General features: G+C 33.9%; 1 protein-coding gene across 6 annotated transcripts in view; it reads right to left on the minus strand.

Annotated features, from left to right (window-relative positions):
• LOC127011836 (uncharacterized) overlaps nt 1-25,304 on the minus strand; it is a 112,345-nt gene that overhangs the window by 17,383 nt on the left and 69,658 nt on the right. Inside the window, exon 1 of one of the 6 annotated variants that reach the window (XM_050890026.1) lies at nt 16,139-16,216. The exons of the other annotated variants lie outside the window; for them this stretch is intronic. Coding sequence (XP_050745983.1) covers nt 16,139-16,211 — 73 coding nt within the window. The 5' untranslated portion in view covers nt 16,212-16,216. Of the gene's footprint in view, nt 1-16,138; nt 16,217-25,304 lie in introns of those variants that run through there. 6 annotated transcript variants of the gene reach the window in all.

Raw genomic sequence — 25,304 nt, forward strand, 5'->3', positions numbered from 1 at the left:
CTTCGAACCATATTTGTATCATTCTACACGCCAGCGGCGTGGGATTCCGCGCGAAATAAAATATATATATTACATTAAAAGAAGAGAGAACGCTATTCGGGTCCCTTCACGTACGTGTGACTCAGCTTACCATCCTAACACCATTTTTATAAACATTCATAAGCCAATAGATATTGATATACTAGATAAAATAAAATGTATGCTGAAGAAAATTAAAAATGCGGTCTTTGCCAATTATGGATGTAGAGTGGGTATAGAAACTGAACGTTAAATTTCAAGCCTCAACAGAAAAAACACTACAGTCGAGTGTTTTGACTATCAAATACTTGTTAGTCTGTTTCAAAAGCTTTTCTATAGCCGCGGCACACAAATCACATGCAAGCACCAAGACACATGTCGAACTGTAACGGCGACAAAATCACGGCACATGTTTATAATAATTTCAGTCAGAAGTTTGCAACGCAGTGAAGGAGACGATAATTTTTTCCCCGATAGTTCCTATGGGAGCTATAAGATATAGTTGTCCGATCCGGCTGGTTCTGACTTATATACTACATGCAATAGAAAGAATACTTTTGGGAAAGTTTCAGCCCGATAGCTTTAAAACTGAGAGACTAGTTTGCGTTGAAACGGACGAACAAACGGAAAGATGGACAGGCGGACATGGCTAGATGGTCTCGTCTTGTAATGCTGATCAAAAATATGTATATTTAATTGGGTCAAAAACGTCTTCTTCATAACGTTGCAATCTTTTGACTAAAATTATAATACCCTCTGGAAGGGTAACGAATCAGTCGTCTCCTAACCCAACACACCCCCACAATAAATATTAAGTTAATAAGAGCAAAGATAAATAAGTTATAACTAAGCTCAGAGCCCGGGGTGGCAATGCCAACCTAGAAAATAAAAACTAGAAATACCAAATGAAGAAAAAAATTAGGAAAACCGACCGCTATCTTCTCTCGGGATCGCGGAATGGGAAAGTCGTGTAATTTAGAAATGTTGAGTCGATGATTCGGAAATCGCGTTTGGGCCCCCAACTTCCAATTCGTAGCAATTGGACTTGCTAGTGGACACCCATCCCGTGGACCGGTCGATCTTCCCATCCTTTTACTAAGCTCCGCCTTAAGGTAATCCATCTGGCTTGGGCTCTTCCGAAGGTCCATCACGCAAAGTATCCTTTCCGACTTGGCCACGCCTAAAGGCCCACCCCATTGGATTGTAGTTCTGAAATAGGATTCTACACAAGCAATGTCCTCTCCATTTCCCTTGATACAAACTAAAACCTTCGGTAAGGACCTCAATTAAAAACATTTATTCGCCTGTTGAGCGGAACTCTATGGCCCTGTGTTTCGGTGATTTAAACATTTTTTATAAATGACTCCTAGTTCCGACTGAGAGCTGAACCCCGGCCAGAAAGCATCCTTACAGATTGCATAAACGAATTTTCATATAATCAAGAATGGATTTAAAACCAACATATAAACATATTTTAACCGATTATCGGTCTCCGATTTCCTAGTGTCAACCTGCACAGTGTACTATACCTGACTTGCCGGGCCCTTCCAAGATATGAATTGATAAGCATGAGACTTTAAGATATGACCATGGGTTATTCTGGTAGATACTGGATCTGGTAAAATGGAGACTCAGTTAGCGAACTGAGGCTGCGTGTGGCTTTCTATGATTTGCTAGATCTTGCCCCTCGCTTTCTTAGTTCTTTGGATTCGGGTGTGGGACGGTCACGCGTAAGTTCAAAGAGACAGTGATTAGCAACAAACGCAACGAAGACTCGCTGCATCCGCCAGGACCGAGACCAACACTAACAACTGAAGACGACTTTTATATCTGAATAGTATTAAGTCAAAAGTCAATTAAAACAAAATTGTCCAAGCTATGAGTGTTTTTATATCTTCCGGATTTTCTTTTTACACTGGATTTTTTTGTGCTAAAATCTTTAAAGCGTTTTTCCGACAATTGACTTTTTCAAAGTCGGTGTCCATCATAACTAAACTACGATCGTTTCTGTCCAAAATCTACAAGGTAACGCTGTCAAATATTTTTGTTTTCATAAATTTCTAAAAGAAAAATTAACCGATTTTATTCCCAACAAAAATATGTTTGTCACTTCCAAGTCCACAAAAAATTAAAAAAAAAAAATGAATTTAAGAAAAAATTTTACATTGTTACCTGGCCCTAACTATTATTTAACGAAGTTGGATTTTTGGATTTCTGATTATACAGCGCCGAGTCATGAGGGGCACCGCAATTCAACTTTTTATCTAGAAAAGGCGGGACAATTTCTACCATATTTTTGACTATATCTTTGCAAAAATTGGACAAGACATTTTTGGAATGTTATACTTTAACGAAAAATTCGTTGAATAAATACAATTTACATTTGTCGTCAGGAAAAAAAATCAAAAAAATATTTCACTTTTCGAGTTGTTTAAACATTACCCCTTAAGCAACGGTGAAAGCTTGCCTGTTTTAGCTTTATTTGAATTCTGAACAAATTTCCGTCGCGCTGGTTCTTGGACACATGGCTAATTTCGACGTTTGTAACCAATGATACCCACAACAATCGACGTAAACTGCGAGTAGATCTCCAAGTATTCTCATCGCTGAAAGAGCATCTTGTTATATCAAAATGGAAATCAGAAAATGGAAAGCCCGGTCAAAATGCAAGACTCTAGATCTGGAATGAGATTCCAGGATCAAGTTCAGAACAACCTCGACATGGGAGGGCAAATGCTTCAGATGTTGGGAGTTGGGACTCATTGCGAATAATTGTCCAAAAAAATGCAGAGTACCGGATCGGTAGTATGATCGGAAAAAAGAGTGGAGCTATGTGCTAAATGGTGAGAGTTTGCCAATTATAATTGATTTGGGACCTGAGTGCTCATTAATTATAAAGAAAGCTTTTCTAATAAGTAAGTTGCTAAGAGGATTCATGATTGATGGTTATTTTTTGGTTGTTTTGTTTCACACAGTATCAGTCGACTGTATAAAAAATAATATTGTAATTGGAAAAGAAATATAGGCTCATGGGTTTTTAGTAGAAGTTTCTTACGATAATTTAAAGATTGCTCAAACTAAAGTTGTGAACGCTTGTGAAACCGTTAAAAATACTGATTTGGATAGCATTGAAACTGAAATGGTTGAAAATGGAAAAATAAATTTTAATATCATTACGTAAGCAACACTTAAAATCTTTTATCGAAGGCACTGCGCAAACGCGTCTGATTGAGTCGATTAAGACTGTGCAAAGGCGGCCATAAAGATCTAGTCCAAGCGAAAGGGAGTTAGTACGTGCTAAAATTAAAGAATTAATCGTGTATAAAGTTATCAGACCAAGAAGTTCACCATTTGCTCTTCCGGTATTATTAGTAAGAAAAACGCTTCAGAAAGAATAATAGGGAATTAAATAAAAATACAGTGGCTGATAGGTTTCCATTACCGTTAATAGCATATCAAATAGCTAATAATATTGCTTTTGTTATTCCAGATGGGCATTCCATATGACGATATATCGTCCAAGTGACAATATACTAATTGTTTCAAAAACGAAGTAAGAATCCATATGACGATATATCGTTCATATGACGATAAAATACAAAATGTAAACATGAAGAAGTTCGCAATTCAGTGTATTGACAAACAAGCATATTTTGATTATTTTTTGTTCCCCAGTTTCGGATACAACTGCATACCGAAGCCAGCTTTATCGGGTAAAGTGATATCCTTTTGTCTCTAAGCCTCTTATGGTTGAATATTATAGTATAGCACCTAGCTCCTGTGAGTCTAGGTACACATAAAATGAATTGTAAACGCTGGTTGTCGTTAATTTTAACATTTAATTAATTAAAACATTTTCGTCACTATCTACATGGGAGTTAATATGTGATGCATCCAAACTGATTCCGTATATTTCTTATAATTTGGATTAGACGTTTTTTTTTGGCATTATTAATTAAACGACATCCCCTACGTTGATACTGTCGTTTTGGACTTTTTGCTTTCCAGAGATTAGAAAGAAGAAGAATAATTTGTTGTTTTTTTACAAAATATTTGTTGTTTGCTTATCTGCTTCCCTATCTGAAAGAAAACTTAAAGCCTATTCTTTGAGTCGCGTATTGTCGTGGGCTAGCTGTTTGACCTGCAGCGAAGTAGACCCAATCTCGCTTTTCAATTCTTGTTTTAGCCCTTCGATGTCAGATTTTCTTGGAAGATCTTTTAACGTTATATCGAGCAACTTCGACATAGCTAATGTCAGATCCTTCAAGAATGCTCAAACTACAGTGTTTTGGGACATATTCGTCAACAACCGCTTTGGTGATGCCTGCAATAGTGATACGTAGTTATCCTGCAGTGCTTCAACGCGAACCATATTTAATCATTTTACTGTATTGTTATCGAAAGCTGAGAGCAGGAGCAAAGCACAGCTGATATCGCTTACAATTTACTTCCAACAAGTCTGAAATAATCTATCATACTGAAATTACAACAAAATACTAGATACTAACACAAGGAAAAACGCTGTAGTCGAGTGCCTATCAGATACCTGTTACTCAGATTGAGGGAGTAAAATAAAAATGCATATATATAAGCAGCAAAGGAATTTTGGCATGTGATATATAGGCGACAGACAGTTTTAAGCATATTAGCCGTTCGGAGGCGTTAGAGTGGACGTGGAAAATTTTTAATTGTTCAATCGATAGGTATTAGTAAGACAAATACGTTTAATACGTGCAAAAACAAAATTCCAGCATGACAACAATCGATATGTATTGATGACAAATGCATTTCCCTTTAATTTTTTTTCTATAAAAAAACTATATATATTCTTGATCAGCTAACAGCAAGTTGAGACCTTGTCGCCAAATAAGTTTTATTATACCCGTTACTCGTAGAGTAATGTATATATATTCTGGATCAGGATCATTAGCCAAGTCCGTGTAGCCATTTCCGTCTGTCCGTCCGTTCATCCGTCCGTCTGTCTTTATGAACGCTGAGATGCCGAAAATCATAAAGGCCAGAGGAGTGGGACTCCAAAGGTTCCTGGGCTTTCCTGTTTCAGCAGGATGCCACGCCCTTTTCAACGCCCACAATCCACAAAAAAGGTAACGCCAACGGTTTTCTTGCTGAAAAATGTTTACTGTAATGTATTTGTCTCATCAATACCTATCGAAAAACCCACAAACCGCCCAAAAGTTGGGCGGCCACAGTTTTAACTAAAATGTATTTATTCACCAATACCTGGTGGCCACAACAAGTTTCTGCTGTTGTCTATAAGCGGAGTATAGTTTCACCTAACGATTTTCTAGGGCTTGTATCTTCAGTTTTGATTCGGTGTATTTCCTAGAGCTTGTATTTCTAGTTCTGGTTCGGTGCATAATATTAATTCAAGAGTTATGGATGCTTTTTTTTAGATTGGATGATCAATTTCCAAAAAAACTCCATTCTCAATGGAAGCAAATTGAAACTGACAATCTTCAAACAATCGACATTCATAGAAACTTAATCTTATCATCAAAATGTGCTTCCATTTTTATTAAAAGTCTAAAGCTGCTAGAATTTTGCGACGCATATTTATTGTCGAACGTGGCAGATGGACACAGAATGGGCACACGTTTTACAAAAATATTTCAAAAATGTTTTCTTTTGGACAGATTTGCATATTGTTTTGCACTGGCGGACCATGTACTGGATTTCAGAAATGCAATCATCAACGCCTGACGGTAGTGAGAGGCAAGTTCATGACTCACAGTGTGTAGGGGTTGGCAGCAACTTACTTTAGGAATAATATACATATATCCCCACCCAGAGCGAAACTCTCATGTTAGAGAATTAAGACTAGAGGACAGTCCTAAAGTGCAGAAATATTGGCAACGAAAAACAATCCAATTAATAACGTAATAAAAAGATTTAAATCCTTTAAGCGCATTATACCAGACCTAGCTTTCATGACGCGTGTTATAAAAAAGTTGAAGTCAACAAAAGATGGCTTGTAGTCGATGCCAATTATATGTTGGCATCTGAATTGCAAAATTTATTCAAGCTGATTTTAACACATATTCAACAAAAGCTGAATTGCTTCCAAAGAATCACGATTTCACATTAGCTGCCAGCATATTCTTGCTGAACCGAAGGCATTAATCGGAAGTAGTCCAGAGCAGTAGTTCGGAAGGTAGTTGGACGATGTACTCATTGTTATCATTATAATCCTCGCTTAATGTTCCATTCACAACGCCCACTGGCGGCATCCGCTCATAGGAAAGTGGATTTACAAGTGTGAGTACAAGTGGGTGAAAGTAAAGTAGTTTCGTGTGTTGATCGAATGCTACAAAAATTATGCAACAATAAAAAAGTTATGCGCGTGGCTTTATAGGCAGTCGATATTTTCTGAATCTTTTCGCATATGCAGCAGCCTCTATGGAACCGCTTTTATCAGAGGATGCAGCAATAAACAATCCGTGTGTCAAAAGTTTCTTTAACTTCAATATCGGAACGTGAACAGCAAAATAATCGCAAAACTCCGCGGAATACTTGAACATCAGTAGTGTGTATGTGTAAATAGTTTTGTTATCTCCGGTTGTAGTTGAGTCTTACAGTGCAAGTTTTCCAACCCGTGAAACTAGGCCGCTTATGGCTTTAATAAACAATATTTTCAAACTCTGCATTTGCCCTTGGCTTCGAGATCCGATCTTGGTTCCCTAGCTAAGTTAAACAAATCAAATCGATAAAGTAGACATTAGCTTCCCTTCGAAGCCCAATCAATTGCGCCTTTCCCACCAAATAGCATAGGTCAGCATAATTGAATTTCACACTGAGATGCGACAGTTTTATCTTAAGCTTTTAATCTAAACATAAATTAAAGTTCTAAAGTTCAAAGAAAAAAGCTCCTGGCCGAGGTTCTTTGAATCAGATTAAGAAATGAGGAGGCAGTTCTATTTTGTCCGAGAAAAAAATGTTTTTATATCATCTTCAACCGATGAATTTAATTGGCGTCCAAGGTGGAACCGCGTCATAAAAACGTTCCAAAAATTGTTTAATGAAAAATAAGTTAAGTATAAACGGCGCTCGCGCGGCCAACAGCTCAACATTTTTAGTGGAAAAATTAAAATCTCCACTAAACAACACAACAAAGTGACAGTGATCGTTAACAACAGTTAAATGAAAATAATAATGAAATAATCCATTTAAAGGTGAATTTAAAATATAAAGCCAAAAAATACAAGAACACAAAATAAAATCGCACTAAACTAAAAAATATAAACAAACAAAAACTAACAAAAACAAAAAAAAAACAACATGCTTATCAAGACAACTAAAGAAGAAAGGATAGGCATTCTCTTGCCATTAATATACGCTGTATCTAGGGAAGAAGATACTCACAACCTCACAAAAGGGGGACCACCGGGTCCTATAAAACATAAGCCAGATTTAATAATAAGGTTTAATAATAAGATTTAATAATAAGATTAGATATAATAAATAATATCAAGAAACAATCTGGAAGATTTAATAAATAGCTTTGGTGATATAAATTTAACAATGGCAACCGGAGGATCAGTACCAAATTTTTCTGCTGGTAGTATAGCCACAGCCGTCTGCTTAATAGTGGAATTAATAAAGAGATTGATAAATGTTCAATTAAATGAAGTGAGCAGGAAATAGAAGGTTTTGAAGGAAGGCTGGCCACAGATGCAAATACTGTGGAGGATTATAAAATACAAACAATCGGCCCAACTATAATTTGCGATACAACACTTGAAGTGATAAAATCTTTACCAAAATACACCGGGGAAACATCACAATATGTAGGTTGGAGGGAAGCTGCAGAAAGTGTAATGAATCAGAAAGTGTAATGAAACAGTTACTGAATAATTAAGTCATTATTTTAATGACTTTACTAATAATGGAAATGGTCCATGAATTAGAAACAAACCATTTTCGTGCAAACAGGTTCAATTGATTTAAAAATGAAAACAACTTACGATTTGACTAATACGACAAAATAATAATACTAATTAAATGGGAAATAATTCGAGCAAAACAAAATTTGGCAAAACAACAATCAAGTTAACAATCAAAAGCAAAAAGCAGTCGAGCCAATGGATGTTGATCCATCAATTCAAATATTATTTGAGAAAGCTATATAGTAATTAATATCAAAATAATAATCGTTCAAATTACTATCACACAAGCATACTCAAGCTCAAAAAAGGGAACCAGAACAGTAAATCAGTCATTTAATAAAGTAACCAGATTAATTAATATCTATGAAAATAATTTTTTAGCCCGGACCCCAACAGGGTATGCCTTTTTTAAATAGGATAGACGAAAAAACGAGGAAGCAGTTAAAGATCTAAATAGATACAGGGCTACTACTTGTTATATAAAAAAGAGAATTTTTGAAAAAAAAAATCGATTTTATCAATAAACGAAAAGGTTACTACAGATTATGGGTTTTCAATTATTAGGTATTACCATATTATTAATATATTTGAAACAAGACAATTATTTAATGAAATCGGAGGGTTATAATCTGATCTTCTAATTGGATGCAATTTTTTAAGAACAAGAAAGGAAGTTAAGTTCGGCAAGCCGAAATTTATATACCCTTGCAGTTATAAAAAATAATCAACTTTAGTAACACCATATAAAATTTTTAAGTATTGTTGCTGACTTCAGTGATATTAAAAATAAATTATTTGATTTTTTGATTTTATTTCATTTAATTCGAAATTTTTAAAAATAGAAAAAATTATATTTCCAATATTATAAGATAAAAGTCAAAAAATATGTTTCATATTATTTTCCAACCAATTTTCCGATCGTTTCTATGGCAGCTATTTGATATAGTCGTCCGAATTTGAACAAATATAATTCAAAACTCAAAACCAATTAAAAAATGTTATTTTCCAGCGTAGGATGTTATATGTTAAAAAACACAGAAGATTCAATTTTTTCATTTTATTTTACCATTAATTTTCTGGTTGTTCATATGGCAGCTATATGATATAATCGTCCGATTTTAATAAAATTTAATTCGAAATTCAGAACTAATTAAAAAATGTTATTTGCTTGGAAGGTGATGTTAAAAAGGAAGGTATAATTTTTTAAAAAATGTTTTCCCGATAGTTCCTATGGGAGCTATATGATATAGTTGTCCGATCCGGCTGGTTCCGACTTAAATACTACCCGCAAGACTTTTGGGAAAGTTTCAGCCCGATATCTTTAAAACTGAGAGATTAATTCGAAGGACACACATGAATAGATCGACTCGTCTAGTGACGCTGATCAACTGACTGAAATCATTATACACTCTGCAAGGGTATAAAAATAGTTTGAAATATAAAAATTTCGAGTTCGTCGTCGTTGAGTTATGCGACAAACAACAGATATATAATGTAGGCACTGCTCAATTCGACGGACTAAAGGAAAAATAGTACACTATTGAAAAAGAGCATTCAAAGATAAATATGCGAATCCCTTTTAGAACAGTGATAAAGGGGGACAAGCCGATATACGGGAAACAATATCCGTATGCTTTATCTGTCAGCGACTTCGTGAATAGCGAAATCAGTAGAATGTTAGCATAAGAAATTTTAAGGGCTAGCCGAAGCCCTTAAAATTCACCAGTTTAGGTAGTCCCAAAAAAGAAGAAAATTAAGACGGAAGCCGTTAACTAAGACCCGTTTTTAACTATAAAAATTAAATGAAAGTACTATACCTGACAGGTACCCAATGCAACCCCCATCATTAAATCTATCTAATTTGAGAAAACAATAAATTTAGAATCAAGTCTTTATGAGATATTAATGAAAGCATCTGATGTGGGAAAAAACATATTTAATAAATAATGGAAAATACGAATTTTTAAAAATGGCATTCTAAATAACAAATACACCAAGAGAACAAATAGGGAAAACATGTCATGTCTACATAGACGACATTATAATATTCTCAAATTCAAATGAAAGACAATTTATAGACTTAAACAAAATTATAAAGTTATTATTAAGGGCAAACATAAAAATGTCTTTGGAAAAATCAATGTTTTTTAAACGCGAAACCAGTTTTTTAGGATACATCGTGTCTTATAACGTCATTAAGACAGACCCAGAAAAAATTGACATAATTACTAAATATCCGCTTCCAAAAAATATCCGCAACTAAGAAGATTCCTAGGACTTACGGGCAATTATAGAAAATTTGTTTTAAACTACGCCTTCATAGCCAAACCTCTAACGAAATACCTTGGCGGTCATAATGGCAAAATTTCAAAAAGAATTTCAACAAAAATGTTAATTCAGCTGGATGACCCAGCTATTAAAGCTTTTAACGAGCTGAAAGAAAATCTCATTGCTCAAGTAGAATTAGTTCAACCGGACTATAATAAAAAATTTACCCTGACCACCGACGCTTCGGACGTCGCAATTGGTGCAGTTTTATCTCAAGAAGGTAAGCCGATTACTTATATTTCAAAAACCCTATCTAAAACAGAACAAGTTTATGCAACTAATAAGAAAGAACTTTTAGCTATAGTATGGGCTCTTAAAAATCTATGAAATTACTTATACGGAGTGTTTGGAATTGAAATTCAAACCGATCATACAACCATTATCTTTCGCAATCTCTGATAAAAATCCTAATATAGAATTGAAACACTGGTAATCCTTCATAAAAAGTTTCACTCCAAAAGCCATTTATAAACCAGGTACAATTAAATTAGTTGCAAACGCCTTATCATGGATTTAGATTAACAACTTAACTGAAAGTAACGAATTGGTCTTAGATCAAAACACTCAGCATTCAGCGGAGAGTAGTTTTGAGCATTTTATACAAGAAACCCGTAAACCCTTAAACCCATTAACCCTTGAGCCCGTAAACCCTTAAACAATTGCTATTGGCAACAGGAAGGTGTACATTCCGTAAGTCGTATATTAGAAAATATCAGGCATATAATAGAATTTGATACTCCTGAAAATTTTATATCAATCTTAAGGGAGTAAAATCTTCCTAATTTAACGGTAGGTATTCATTGTACTTTAGAAGATTTATATAGAATTTAAAAAACATTGAAAGATAATTTTATGAATAAATTTTTCTATACAAGAATATTTGTCAAAAATGTTACTCACAAAATTAAAAGAATAAATAACACATTTTAAAATTTGCATTACAAACAAATATAACAGACATCCGATTAAAATTCCAATTGGAAAAGCCGCATTCCCAAGTAAAAATGGCGAAAATTTACACATTGACATATATTACGCGCGAAGTCTCACTTTCATAACTTGCATTGATGCTTATTCAAAATTTCTTGTAGTAAAAGAAATCCAAACTAAATTAGATATCGAAAACAACGTAATGAAGTAACATTAACAATTCCCACAAGCCAAAGCTTTACCTCGACCCAAACTCAGAACTAATTAAAAAATGGTATTTCCAAGCTTAGAAGGTTATATGTTAAAAAATACCAAAGATATAATTTTTTTCATGTTTTCCGATTTATTTTCCGATTGTTTCTTTGGCAGCTATATGATAAGTCGTCCGATTTTGATAAAATTTAATACGAAATTCAAAATTAAATAAAGTATGTTATTTCCAAGCTTACAAGGTTATATGTTAAAAAAAGATATAATACTTTCATATTATTTTACCACTCATTTTTCCAGCGTTCCTATGGCAGCTATCTGACATAGTCGTCCGATTTTTATAAAATTTTTATTCAAAACCAATTAAAAAATATTATTTCCAAGCGTAGGAGGTTACATGTTTAAAAACACCAAAGACACCAAAGATATAATTTTTTTAAATTTTTTTTTCCGATATTTCTTATGGGAGCTATAAGATTTAGTTATCCAATCCGGCTGGATCCGACCTTTTTACTAACTGAAATACAAAGAAGACTTTTGGGAAAGTTTCAGCCCGATAGCTTTAAGACTGAGAGACTAGTTTGCGTAGAAACGGACGGACAGACGGACATGGCTAGATCGATCTAGTGACGCTGATCAAGAATATATATACTTTATGGTGTCGGAAACGTCTTCTTCACTGCATTGCAAACTTCTGACTGAAATCATTAGACCCTCTGCAAGGGTATAAAAAGCTAGTAGTTAAGGAAAATTTACCTAGCAAAATAATAATCGACAGTATAAATATAATTATTCATACAGATAATATAAAATTCTAAATATTTATATATTACTTTTTTTTCCTTTTCCAGAAAATGTTCTATCAGGTGCTAATAATTGTCTATACAAGTCACGAGTATTTTTTATTCAAAATTGTTCAAAGAAATTGTTCCAAATTGTTCAACAAAAAATAATCTTATCTGATGATTTTAAAAATGTTTTGATCCGCAAAATTTAATTCACACAATAAAACTTGCAGAAATTTACGTTTTTAATACCAAAATATTAAACAATGATGACATCATTGAATTTTTTAAACATGAACAAAAACCAGTAGTTATTGCTGACCTAATGCACATCTCAGTTTCTAAAATCGCACTGCTTAAAGAGCTTTTTAAAACTTATATAAAATACGCAATTATAAATAACAGATGCGAAATATATCACGCTAGAGCGATTTCCCAAATCGATGGAAAACTAGTATTCAACAATCAAGTCGCAAAATACGCAAATATGTTTTATGAAATGTCTAACTTTAAGAACGAGCTTTTTAATAATTATTGAACTTCAAAAGCCGATTTAGCGTCGCTTGTGAACAGCTGTGTTTACTTTTGTGCTCGAGTTTTTTCTTTTTCATTGATTTTGTGCGAGTGTTCTGTGTGTATTTATTTACAAAGATTAGCATAACAATGGCGTTAGTAATTTTAAATAGATCTCCCAGTAAACGAGTACGTGTTAATAGTTATTTTAGCATTTCTATTAGATTCGTTTAATCTTATAGCTTTGTTTGTGTAACTTACGCTCCTAAACTTGCTAAAACTCTTTTACTCCCTCTCAATCTCCCACTGTAACCTGCTCTCTGTGCACCCGCTGAAAATCTGGTACACTTTTTTGGTACTTTTTCTGCAACTTTCTCTCTCTCTCTTCTCTCTTGCTTGATTTATTTTTTATTTGTTCGTGCTGAAAGTTGTTAGTGTCGCACAAGCCAAGCTCAGTCGATAGAATATTTTTTCTCTCGTGCTCCTTTACGTTTTGATAAATTTTCGCGCTCATATTTTTTTTTGTTTTGTGTCTTTGTGATTTTTGAATTTGATCCCAGTGTCAAATTTACTTTGAGGTACTTTTGATATTTTATTCATTTTATTTTTCATTTGTTGGTCTTATAATGGCCCTTGTCTGTTCCAAGAAAAACTGCACACTTGCGTTTTCAACGAAAGACCCCTTTATTTTTTGCTGGCTCTGCGATTCGATGATGCACGTCAAATGTGCAGGATTCACCGGCAGAGTAAAAGATTTTATTGATCTTAACGCTGGTCTTATGTGGTCATGTGGGTCCTGCAAGGAAATGGTGGTTGAGGTGAGCGGCTTTATGATGCAGACTCGAGACAGCCTGTTGAATTTCTCGGGTGCTTTTAGGCAACTCAATGAAGGGTAATAATAAAAAATTATTAACCGAGTCCCCTAAACGCAAAAAAGTCAGCTTAACCGCCGTTAATACAACCATGGAATCTAACCCAAATCCGAACTTGGTAGCAACAGTTCCTGTCGACACAGTGGTAAGCGAACCAACTGTGCGAATGGATACAGCTAAAGCTTCTGTACTGGCTAAGTCAAAGAAATCGGTGCCGACCGTTCCTATAGGTACTGTAGGCACCGTTCCTGGATCTCAGCCTAATGAGGTTCAGACTGCTACTAGGGGGCGTAAGAAACCTTCAGTTGTTCCACAAAGAAAGAAATCTAGATTCACCCCAGATACCACATCTGAGGATGTTTTGGAATTTATACGTGAAAAATTCCCATCCGAAGATATTGCAGTTGAACAATGTCGATTTTCATACGCTCGTAGGGTATCGTCTTTTAAAATATTTGCTCCACCTGATGTTTTTAATGTTTTACTTTCTGAAAGCTTTTGGCTTAATGTTAATTTAGTAATTAAAGAATTTGTTCCAAATAAACCGAATTCCAAAGAACAAATAACAGGCCCTACACTGTGCCAAAAAACTAAAAAGTTTAATTTTGGCGTATCAAAATGTTAGGGGACTAAATATGAAGCTACACAATCTTTATGCTGACTCCTCTGCATTTACAGAAGATATTTTAGCTTTTACGGAAATTTGGCTGAAACCAGAGATATCCGACTCTGAAGTTCTGGGTAATAACTTTAATACTTATAGGACCGATCGCCCCTCACGTAGGGGGGCGGTGTCCTGATTGCCGTTACCTCTAGCCTAACATCTGAAAGAGTTCTCATTTATATTCCCAATGAAATTGAATTTCTAAGTGTGAAAGTTGCTTTGCAATCTTTATCTGTTTTTGTTACATGTCCGTATATTCCCCCTGGCTCTGACCTAGTAATTTATGAGCACCATCTGTCTGCAATAAAATCTGTTTTATCCCTTTTTTTTAACAGAGACCTTTTGATTATTTTAGGTGACTTTAATCTACCTGATATTTCTTTGTCTCCTCCTACTGACTCATTTTTCGCTATGCCTTTATCCGCCCATTTTGTGGATGGCCTTTTAAAATTATCGTAAGTATGTAAGTAAGCTTTATAAAAAATTCCTTAAGTAGACAATTAGGTCTTGTTTTTGTTTCAGACCCGTCTGAAATCACAGTATGTAGAATTGACGCTCTTGTTGTACCTGAAGACCGATATCATCCAACTATGGAACTAATAAAATGCCTCCCCTGCTCTGATACCCTCTCTCCATTAGTTTCTCCAACTAAAACGAGATGTTTTCGTAAATGTGACTATATTAAACTTAACGATATGATTTCTCATTATAATTGGACAGACATTGAAAGTGCCACTGAACTATTCTATACAGTCTTAAATACGTTTTTTGTATGATGATTGCGTACCTGATGGGTTTTTTTCAAACCTAAACAGGCCTCCTTAGTTTACCAATGCGCTTCAATGACTTAAAAACCTTAAATCTAACACTTATAAAAAGTATAAAAAATCGGGTAGACCAGCAGATTTTTCGAAATATGTGGTGGCTCGAACAGATTTTAATGTTCAGTCATTGCTTTTCTATGTATCTAAATCGATGTAAATTTGAATTTTCAAACGATCCGAAACAGTTTTACAACTTTGTTAATGCCAAGCGTAGGTCATCGGCATTGCCTTTATCGGTACGTCTAAACTCAATTGAGGGATCGACGGATTCTGAAAATGCCGATTTATTTCCTGAGTTTTTTCAAACTACTTATAGTTCGACAGCTTGGTCAAATTCAAACTACTCCAGTCCCTTAAATGGGCAAATCGTATTTTTTCCCCTGTAATCCCCGAAAGCTCCCTCTTAGGAGATTTAACAACAAAGCCGACCGGGAGAACAAGTTGCCGGTCCAGATGGACTTCCTGGATGTGTGCTTACGGTTTGTTAAGCGAAGATCGACCACCAATAACCTTCTTGAATTGTCATCTATTGTAATAAATGGGTTTAAGAAAAAAATGCAGACTGACATTGTTTATACAGATTTTAGTAAGGTCTTTGACTCCACTCACTTCTTTTATTTAAATTAGATCAGCTTGGTAATTTATTATTTTGGATTTCATGTTACTGGAATGGTAGGACTCAGAGGGTTATATTCAAGAATGCTGTTTCAAAATTGATCTACTTGACATCTGGAGTGCCTCACAGTAGTCATATGGGTCCCTTGCTGTTTACTTTGTTTACTAACTATCTTCCTTCAATCATAACACATTCTCGTACTAATGTATGCTGATTATGTTAAGCTTTGTTTATCATATAATTATGTCATATAGTCTTTTTATAGGGGTACTCCTACGTTTATCAGTTACTTTCTAAAAAAAACTTCACTTGGCCGATATATTCAGTTAACAATTTAGGTGTTCTTCTTGACCCTAAACTTAAATATGACTGCCACTTTATGTCCACTGTGAACAAAGCCATGAGTGTTCTTGGGTTTATAAAGCGTTGGTCAAAAGAATTTAATGGCTCTTATATGAGCAAATTATTATTTACCTCCCTTGTCCGTCCTATTTTGGAATATTGTTCGTCGGTTTGGAGTCCACAATATCAAGTGCACATCGACCATATTGAGTCGGTACAAAAAAAATTTCTCTTATTTGCCCTGCGTAGGTTGAACTGGGATCAAAACGTAAGGCTACCTTCCTACCAGAGTAGATTACTATTGCTTAATTTACCTACACTTGTAAATCGTAGAATAATGCTACTTTTATACAAAATCTTATAAGAGGTGACATTGATTCTGCAGATCTTTTAAACCGCCTAAAATTGAATGTTCCTGTTGGACTAACACGAAATTATTATCCTCTAAATTTGCCACGATGTACATCAAATTTTTGTGTGCAACTATAATAAACTTTATCATTCAATTAGCATTTCAACATCTACCCCGGTATTAAAAACTAATATTTCAACTCATTTGCTTAATTCTTAGTTGTGCCTTTTGTTTTCATTTGTGTGCCGTCTCTATTTGTTTTATGTATGTATCTTCCTCGTGAACTCGCATTTTTTTCCAAATTGATAAAACGGCCACGCGCGTAACAAGCACGTGCTTGTCGTTGGGCCACTTGTTTGTACTGTTTGAAGTCCATCAACGTCCATACATATATATATATATAATTAAGGATTAAATGATGAGAAATCCACATGTAAACAAGAAAGGAAGTTAACTTCGGCAAGCCGAAGTTTGCATACCCTTGCAATTATAAAAAATAATCAATAATTTTATTAAATTGAATTCGAAATTCTTAAAAATATAAAAATTTTTATTCCCAATATTATAAGATAATATGTCAAAAAGCCTTAAAGCTATAATTTGTTTCACCTTATTTCCCACCAATTATCCGATCGTTCCTATGAAAGCTATATGATATAGTCGTCTGATATTAATAAAATTTAATTCGAAATTCAGAACTAATTAAAAAATGTTATTTTCAAGCTCATAAGATTATATGTTTAAAAGCACAAATGATATCATTTGTATTTCATGTTTTCCTACTGATTTTCCGATCGTTCCTATGGCAGCTATATGATATAGTCGTCCGATTTTGATAAAACTTAATTCGGAATTCAAAAAATGATATTTCCAAGTGTAGGAGGTTATAAGTTAAAAAACACCGAAGATATAATTTTTCAATATTATTTTACCACAAATTTTCCGATTGTTCCTTTGGGAGCTATATGATAATATAGTCGTCCGATTTTGATGAAATTTAATTCGAAATTCAGAACTAATTTAAAAATGTTATATCCAAGCTTAGAAAGGTTTATGTTAAAAAACACGAAAGGTATAATTTTTTTAATTTGTTCCCCGATAGATCCTATGGAAGCTATAAGATATAGTTGTCCGATCCGGCTGGTTCCGACTTATATACTACATGCAATAGAAAGAAGACTTTTGGGAAACTTTCAGCCCGATAGCTTTAAAACTGAGAGACTAGTTTGCGTAGAAAGGGACGGACAGACGGACGGACAGACGGACGGAAATCCGATTAAATATTATCAAATAACTCAAAACTCTCCTTTAAATCCTTTCATTAAATTAATAAACCTGTTAGCAGTATATTAGAAGCTGTATATAAATTAAGTGGATATAAGATATGACTATTTAATGATAATAACATTCCGCGCTTATGTTCCAATTCCGATGTTCCAATAATGTAGAAATAAGTAGGAGCTGAGGACTATTTGAAGATCGGAATAGGGACACTTGATGAAGATAGACGATTGGAAACACTCGTGTAAAAGCTGAGCTGAGAATAAAAATTGAATTAAAATAAAACTTATGAATAGAAATAAAATAGATAACCTGAGTCAATAAACCACTTTTAATCATTACATATTTTATTTTTTTTCTTATTATAAAATACAAAAATGCTTTCTTATTTGTTACCAGAAAACAACGGCCAAAACCAGACAAATCTAGTAACTAAGAAAATTTTATAACAGAATTTAGAGATCAATTAAGTGAACTTTATATTGGATCGGGAAGTTATCCAACCGGTGAAACTAGGCCGCTTATTGCTTTTATAAACAATACTTTCAAACTCTGCGTTTTCCTTTGGTTTCCAGGTCCGATCTTGGTTTCCCAGCTAAGTTAAACAAATCAAAATTAAAGTAAGCATCAGCTTACGTTTGAAGCCCAATCAATTGCGCCTTTCAAAACTCAGCATTTGCCTTTGTCTTTGCCTTAGGCTTTTAGGCTCAATATAGTAAACATCAGCTTTCCTTCGAAGCCCAATCAATTGAGCCTTTTGTGTTTAAAGTTCCCATCAAATTACATCGGTCAGCAAATTGATTTCTACAAATTGCTTTCAGTGATGCTGTGCGTAAAACGTTTTAAATTCGAACTGCCTTGAATGCAACGTTATGACTTTCTATGGTTCTTCTACGTTTATTAGATACTTTCTTCAAAATACGCCACTCAACCGTTTTTTTGGTCTCAAAGTTTAATTTTGACTGCCATATAATGTCTACTGTCAACAAAACCATGAGTGTTCTTGGGTTTGTGAAGCGTTGGTCAAAAATGTTTGATGACCCTTATACAACTAAATTATTATTTACCTCCCTTGCCCGTCCTTTTTAAAAATATTGTTCTTCGGTTTGGAGCCCACAACATCAATTGCATATTGACCTAATTGAGTTGGTACAAAAAAGTCTTACTTTTGCCCATAGTAGTTTGAACTGGGATCCTACGTGCTTAATTTACATACACGTGTAAATCGTAGAACAATGCTCTGTATTACTTTCATGCAAAATCTTTTTGTAGAACTTGTAAGCCGCCTAACTTTCAATGTTCTTGTAAGACTAACACGGAATTATTTAGTTCTAAATTTGCCACGATGTGCATCAAATTTTGGTCTGGACGAGCCTTTTCATGTTCTATGTAATAAATTAAACAACCTTCACATTTAATTTGCACTTTAACTTCTATGTTAAAATTCATTTGATTCAATTTTAGTTACGCCTTTTATTTTCATTTGTATCTTGTCTCTATTTGTTTTATTTATCTTCTTCGCAGACTCAAAACCAATTAAAAAATGTTATTTTCCAGCGTAGGATGTTATATGTTAAAAAACACAGAAGATACAATTTTTTCATTTTATTTTACCATTAATTTTCTGGTTGTTCATATGGCAGCTATATGATATAATCGTCCGATTTTAATAAAATTTAATTCGAAATTCAGAACTAATTAAAAAATGTTATTTGCTTGGAAGGTGATGTTAAAAAGGAAGGTATAATTTTTTAAAAAATGTTTTCCCGATAGTTCCTATGGGAGCTATATGATATAGTTGTCCGATCCGGCTGGTTCCGACTTAAATACTACCCGCAAGACTTTTGGGAAAGTTTCAGCCCGATATCTTTAAAACTGAGAGATTAATTCGAAGGACACACATGAATAGATCGACTCGTCTAGTGACGCTGATCAACTGACTGAAATCATTATACACTCTGCAAGGGTATAAAAATAGTTTGAAATATAAAAATTTCGAGTTCGTCGTCGTTGAGTTATGCGACAAACAACAGATATATAATGTAGGCACTGCTCAATTCGACGGACTAAAGGAAAAATAGTACACTATTGAAAAAGAGCATTCAAAGATAAATATGCGAATCCCTTTTAGAACAGTGATAAAGGGGGACAAGCCGATATACGGGAAACAATATCCGTATGCTTTATCTGTCAGCGACTTCGTGAATAGCGAAATCAGTAGAATGTTAGCATAAGAAATTTTAAGGGCTAGCCGAAGCCCTTAAAATTCACCAGTTTAGGTAGTCCCAAAAAAGAAGAAAATCAAGACGGAAGCCGTTAACTAAGACCCGTTTTTAACTATAAAAATTAAATGAAAGTACTATACCTGACAGGTACCCAATGCAACCCCCATCATTAAATCTATCTAATTTGAGAAAACAATAAATTTAGAATCAAGTCTTTATGAGATATTAATGAAAGCATCTGATGTGGGAAAAAACATATTTAATAAATAATGGAAAATACGAATTTTTAAAAATGGCATTCTAAATAACAAATACACCAAGAGAACAAATAGGGAAAACATGTCATGTCTACATAGACGACATTATAATATTCTCAAATTCAAATGAAAGACAATTTATAGACTTAAACAAAATTATAAAGTTATTATTAAGGGCAAACATAAAAATGTCTTTGGAAAAATCAATGTTTTTTAAACGCGAAACCAGTTTTTTAGGATACATCGTGTCTTATAACGTCATTAAGACAGACCCAGAAAAAATTGACATAATTACTAAATATCCGCTTCCAAAAAATATCCGCAACTAAGAAGATTCCTAGGACTTACGGGCAATTATAGAAAATTTGTTTTAAACTACGCCTTCATAGCCAAACCTCTAACGAAATACCTTGGCGGTCATAATGGCAAAATTTCAAAAAGAATTTCAACAAAAATGTTAATTCAGCTGGATGACCCAGCTATTAAAGCTTTTAACGAGCTGAAAGAAAATCTCATTGCTCAAGTAGAATTAGTTCAACCGGACTATAATAAAAAATTTACCCTGACCACCGACGCTTCGGACGTCGCAATTGGTGCAGTTTTATCTCAAGAAGGTAAGCCGATTACTTATATTTCAAAAACCCTATCTAAAACAGAACAAGTTTATGCAACTAATAAGAAAGAACTTTTAGCTATAGTATGGGCTCTTAAAAATCTATGAAATTACTTATACGGAGTGTTTGGAATTGAAATTCAAACCGATCATACAACCATTATCTTTCGCAATCTCTGATAAAAATCCTAATATAGAATTGAAACACTGGTAATCCTTCATAAAAAGTTTCACTCCAAAAGCCATTTATAAACCAGGTACAATTAAATTAGTTGCAAACGCCTTATCATGGATTTAGATTAACAACTTAACTGAAAGTAACGAATTGGTCTTAGATCAAAACACTCAGCATTCAGCGGAGAGTAGTTTTGAGCATTTTATACAAGAAACCCGTAAACCCTTAAACCCATTAACCCTTGAGCCCGTAAACCCTTAAACAATTGCTATTGGCAACAGGAAGGTGTACATTCCGTAAGTCGTATATTAGAAAATATCAGGCATATAATAGAATTTGATACTCCTGAAAATTTTATATCAATCTTAAGGGAGTAAAATCTTCCTAATTTAACGGTAGGTATTCATTGTACTTTAGAAGATTTATATAGAATTTAAAAAACATTGAAAGATAATTTTATGAATAAATTTTTCTATACAAGAATATTTGTCAAAAATGTTACTCACAAAATTAAAAGAATAAATAACACATTTTAAAATTTGCATTACAAACAAATATAACAGACATCCGATTAAAATTCCAATTGGAAAAGCCGCATTCCCAAGTAAAAATGGCGAAAATTTACACATTGACATATATTACGCGCGAAGTCTCACTTTCATAACTTGCATTGATGCTTATTCAAAATTTCTTGTAGTAAAAGAAATCCAAACTAAATTAGATATCGAAAACAACGTAATGAAGTAACATTAACAATTCCCACAAGCCAAAGTAATAATGAAAGATAATGAACCAGGCTTTACCTCGACCCAAACTCAGAACTAATTAAAAAATGGTATTTCCAAGCTTAGAAGGTTATATGTTAAAAAATACCAAAGATATAATTTTTTTCATGTTTTCCGATTTATTTTCCGATTGTTTCTTTGGCAGCTATATGATAAGTCGTCCGATTTTGATAAAATTTAATACGAAATTCAAAATTAAATAAAGTATGTTATTTCCAAGCTTACAAGGTTATATGTTAAAAAAAGATATAATACTTTCATATTATTTTACCACTCATTTTCCCAGCGTTCCTATGGCAGCTATCTGACATAGTCGTCCGATTTTTATAAAATTTTTATTCAAAACCAATTAAAAAATATTATTTCCAAGCGTAGGAGGTTACATGTTTAAAAACACCAAAGACACCAAAGATATAATTTTTTTAAATTTTTTTTTCCGATATTTCTTATGGGAGCTATAAGATTTAGTTATCCAATCCGGCTGGATCCGACCTTTTTACTAACTGAAATACAAAGAAGACTTTTGGGAAAGTTTCAGCCCGATAGCTTTAAGACTGAGAGACTAGTTTGCGTAGAAACGGACGGACAGACGGACATGGCTAGATCGATCTAGTGACGCTGATCAAGAATATATATACTTTATGGTGTCGGAAACGTCTTCTTCACTGCATTGCAAACTTCTGACTGAAATCATTAGACCCTCTGCAAGGGTATAAAAAGCTAGTAGTTAAGGAAAATTTACCTAGCAAAATAATAATCGACAGTATAAATATAATTATTCATACAGATAATATAAAATTCTAAATATTTATATATTACTTTTTTTTCCTTTTCCAGAAAATGTTCTATCAGGTGCTAATAATTGTCTATACAAGTCACGAGTATTTTTTATTCAAAATTGTTCAAAGAAATTGTTCCAAATTGTTCAACAAAAAATAATCTTATCTGATGATTTTAAAAATGTTTTGATCCGCAAAATTTAATTCACACAATAAAACTTGCAGAAATTTACGTTTTTAATACCAAAATATTAAACAATGATGACATCATTGAATTTTTTAAACATGAACAAAAACCAGTAGTTATCGCTGACCTAATGCACATCTCAGTTTCTAAAATCGCACTGCTTAAAGAGCTTTTTAAAACTTATATAAAATACGCAATTATAAATAACAGATGCGAAATATATCACGCTAGAGCGATTTCCCAAATCGATGGAAAACTAGTATTCAACAATCAAGTCGCAAAATACGCAAATATGTTTTATGAAATGTCTAACTTTAAGAACGAACTTTTTAATAATTATTGAACTTCAAAAGCCGATTTAGCGTTCAACAAAAAATAATCTTATCTGATGATTTTAAAAATGTTTTGATCCGCAAAATTTAATTCACACAATAAAACTTGCAGAAATTTACGTTTTTAATACCAAAATATTAAACAATGATGACATCATTGAATTTTTTAAACATGAACAAAAACCAGTAGTTATCGCTGACACATCTCAGTTTCTAAAATCGCACTGCTTAAAGAGCTTTTTAAAACTTATATAAAATACGCAATTATAAATAACAGATGCGAAATATATCACGCTAGAGCGATTTCCCAAATCGATGGAAAACTAGTATTCAACAATCAAGTCGCAAAATACGCAAATATGTTTTATGAAATGTCTAACTTTAAGAACGAACTTTTTAATAATTATTGAACTTCAAAAGCCGATTTAGCGTCGCTTGTGAACAGCTGTGTTTACTTTTGTGCTCGAGTTTTTTCTTTTTCATTGATTTTGTGCGAGTGTTCTGTGTGTATTTATTTACAAAGATTAGCATAACAATGGCGTTAGTAATTTTAAATAGATCTCCCAGTAAACGAGTACGTGTTAATAGTTATTTTAGCATTTCTATTAGATTCGTTTAATCTTTTAGCTTTGTTTGTGTAACTTACGCTCCTAAACTTGCTAAAACTCTTTTACTCCCTCTCAATCTCCCACTGTAACCTGCTCTCTGTGCACCCGCTGAAAATCTGGTACACTTTTTTGGTACTTTTTCTGCAACTTTCTCTCTCTCTCTTCTCTCTTGCTTGATTTATTTTTTATTTGTTCGTGCTGAAAGTTGTTAGTGTCGCACAAGCCAAGCTCAGTCGATAGAATATTTTTTCTCTCGTGCTCCTTTACGTTTTGATAAATTTTCGCGCTCATATTTTTTTTTGTTTTGTGTCTTTGTGATTTTTGAATTTGATCCCAGTGTCAAATTTACTTTGAGGTACTTTTGATATTTTATTCATTTTATTTTTCATTTGTTGGTCTTATAATGGCCCTTGTCTGTTCCAAGAAAAACTGCACACTTGCGTTTTCAACGAAAGACCCCTTTATTTTTTGCTGGCTCTGCGATTCGATGATGCACGTCAAATGTGCAGGATTCACCGGCAGAGTAAAAGATTTTATTGATCTTAACGCTGGTCTTATGTGGTCATGTGGGTCCTGCAAGGAAATGGTGGTTGAGGTGAGCGGCTTTATGATGCAGACTCGAGACAGCCTGTTGAATTTCTCGGGTGCTTTTAGGCAACTCAATGAAGGGTAATAATAAAAAATTATTAACCGAGTCCCCTAAACGCAAAAAAGTCAGCTTAACCGCCGTTAATACAACCATGGAATCTAACCCAAATCCGAACTTGGTAGCAACAGTTCCTGTCGACACAGTGGTAAGCGAACCAACTGTGCGAATGGATACAGCTAAAGCTTCTGTACTGGCTAAGTCAAAGAAATCGGTGCCGACCGTTCCTATAGGTACTGTAGGCACCGTTCCTGGATCTCAGCCTAATGAGGTTCAGACTGCTACTAGGGGGCGTAAGAAACCTTCAGTTGTTCCACAAAGAAAGAAATTGTTTGTTTCTAGATTCACCCCAGATACCACATCTGAGGATGTTTTGGAATTTATACGTGAAAAATTCCCATCCGAAGATATTGCAGTTGAACAATGTCGATTTTCATACGCTCGTAGGGTATCGTCTTTTAAAATATTTGCTCCACCTGATGTTTTTAATGTTTTACTTTCTGAAAGCTTTTGGCTTAATGTTAATTTAGTAATTAAAGAATTTGTTCCAAATAAACCGAATTCCAAAGAACAAATAACAGGCCCTACACTGTGCCAAAAAACTAAAAAGTTTAATTTTGGCGTATCAAAATGTTAGGGGACTAAATATGAAGCTACACAATCTTTATGCTGACTCCTCTGCATTTACAGAAGATATTTTAGCTTTTACGGAAATTTGGCTGAAACCAGAGATATCCGACTCTGAAGTTCTGGGTAATAACTTTAATACTTATAGGACCGATCGCCCCTCACGTAGGGGGGCGGTGTCCTGATTGCCGTTACCTCTAGCCTAACATCTGAAAGAGTTCTCATTTATATTCCCAATGAAATTGAATTTCTAAGTGTGAAAGTTGCTTTGCAATCTTTATCTGTTTTTGTTACATGTCCGTATATTCCCCCTGGCTCTGACCTAGTAATTTATGAGCACCATCTGTCTGCAATAAAATCTGTTTTATCCCTTTTTTTTAACAGAGACCTTTTGATTGTTTTAGGTGACTTTAATCTACCTGATATTTCTT

The sequence above is a fragment of the Drosophila biarmipes genome, unplaced genomic scaffold (genome assembly GCF_025231255.1).
Source record: "Drosophila biarmipes strain raj3 unplaced genomic scaffold, RU_DBia_V1.1 ptg000013l, whole genome shotgun sequence".
In the NCBI taxonomy this organism is placed as follows: Eukaryota; Metazoa; Arthropoda; class Insecta; order Diptera; family Drosophilidae; genus Drosophila; species Drosophila biarmipes.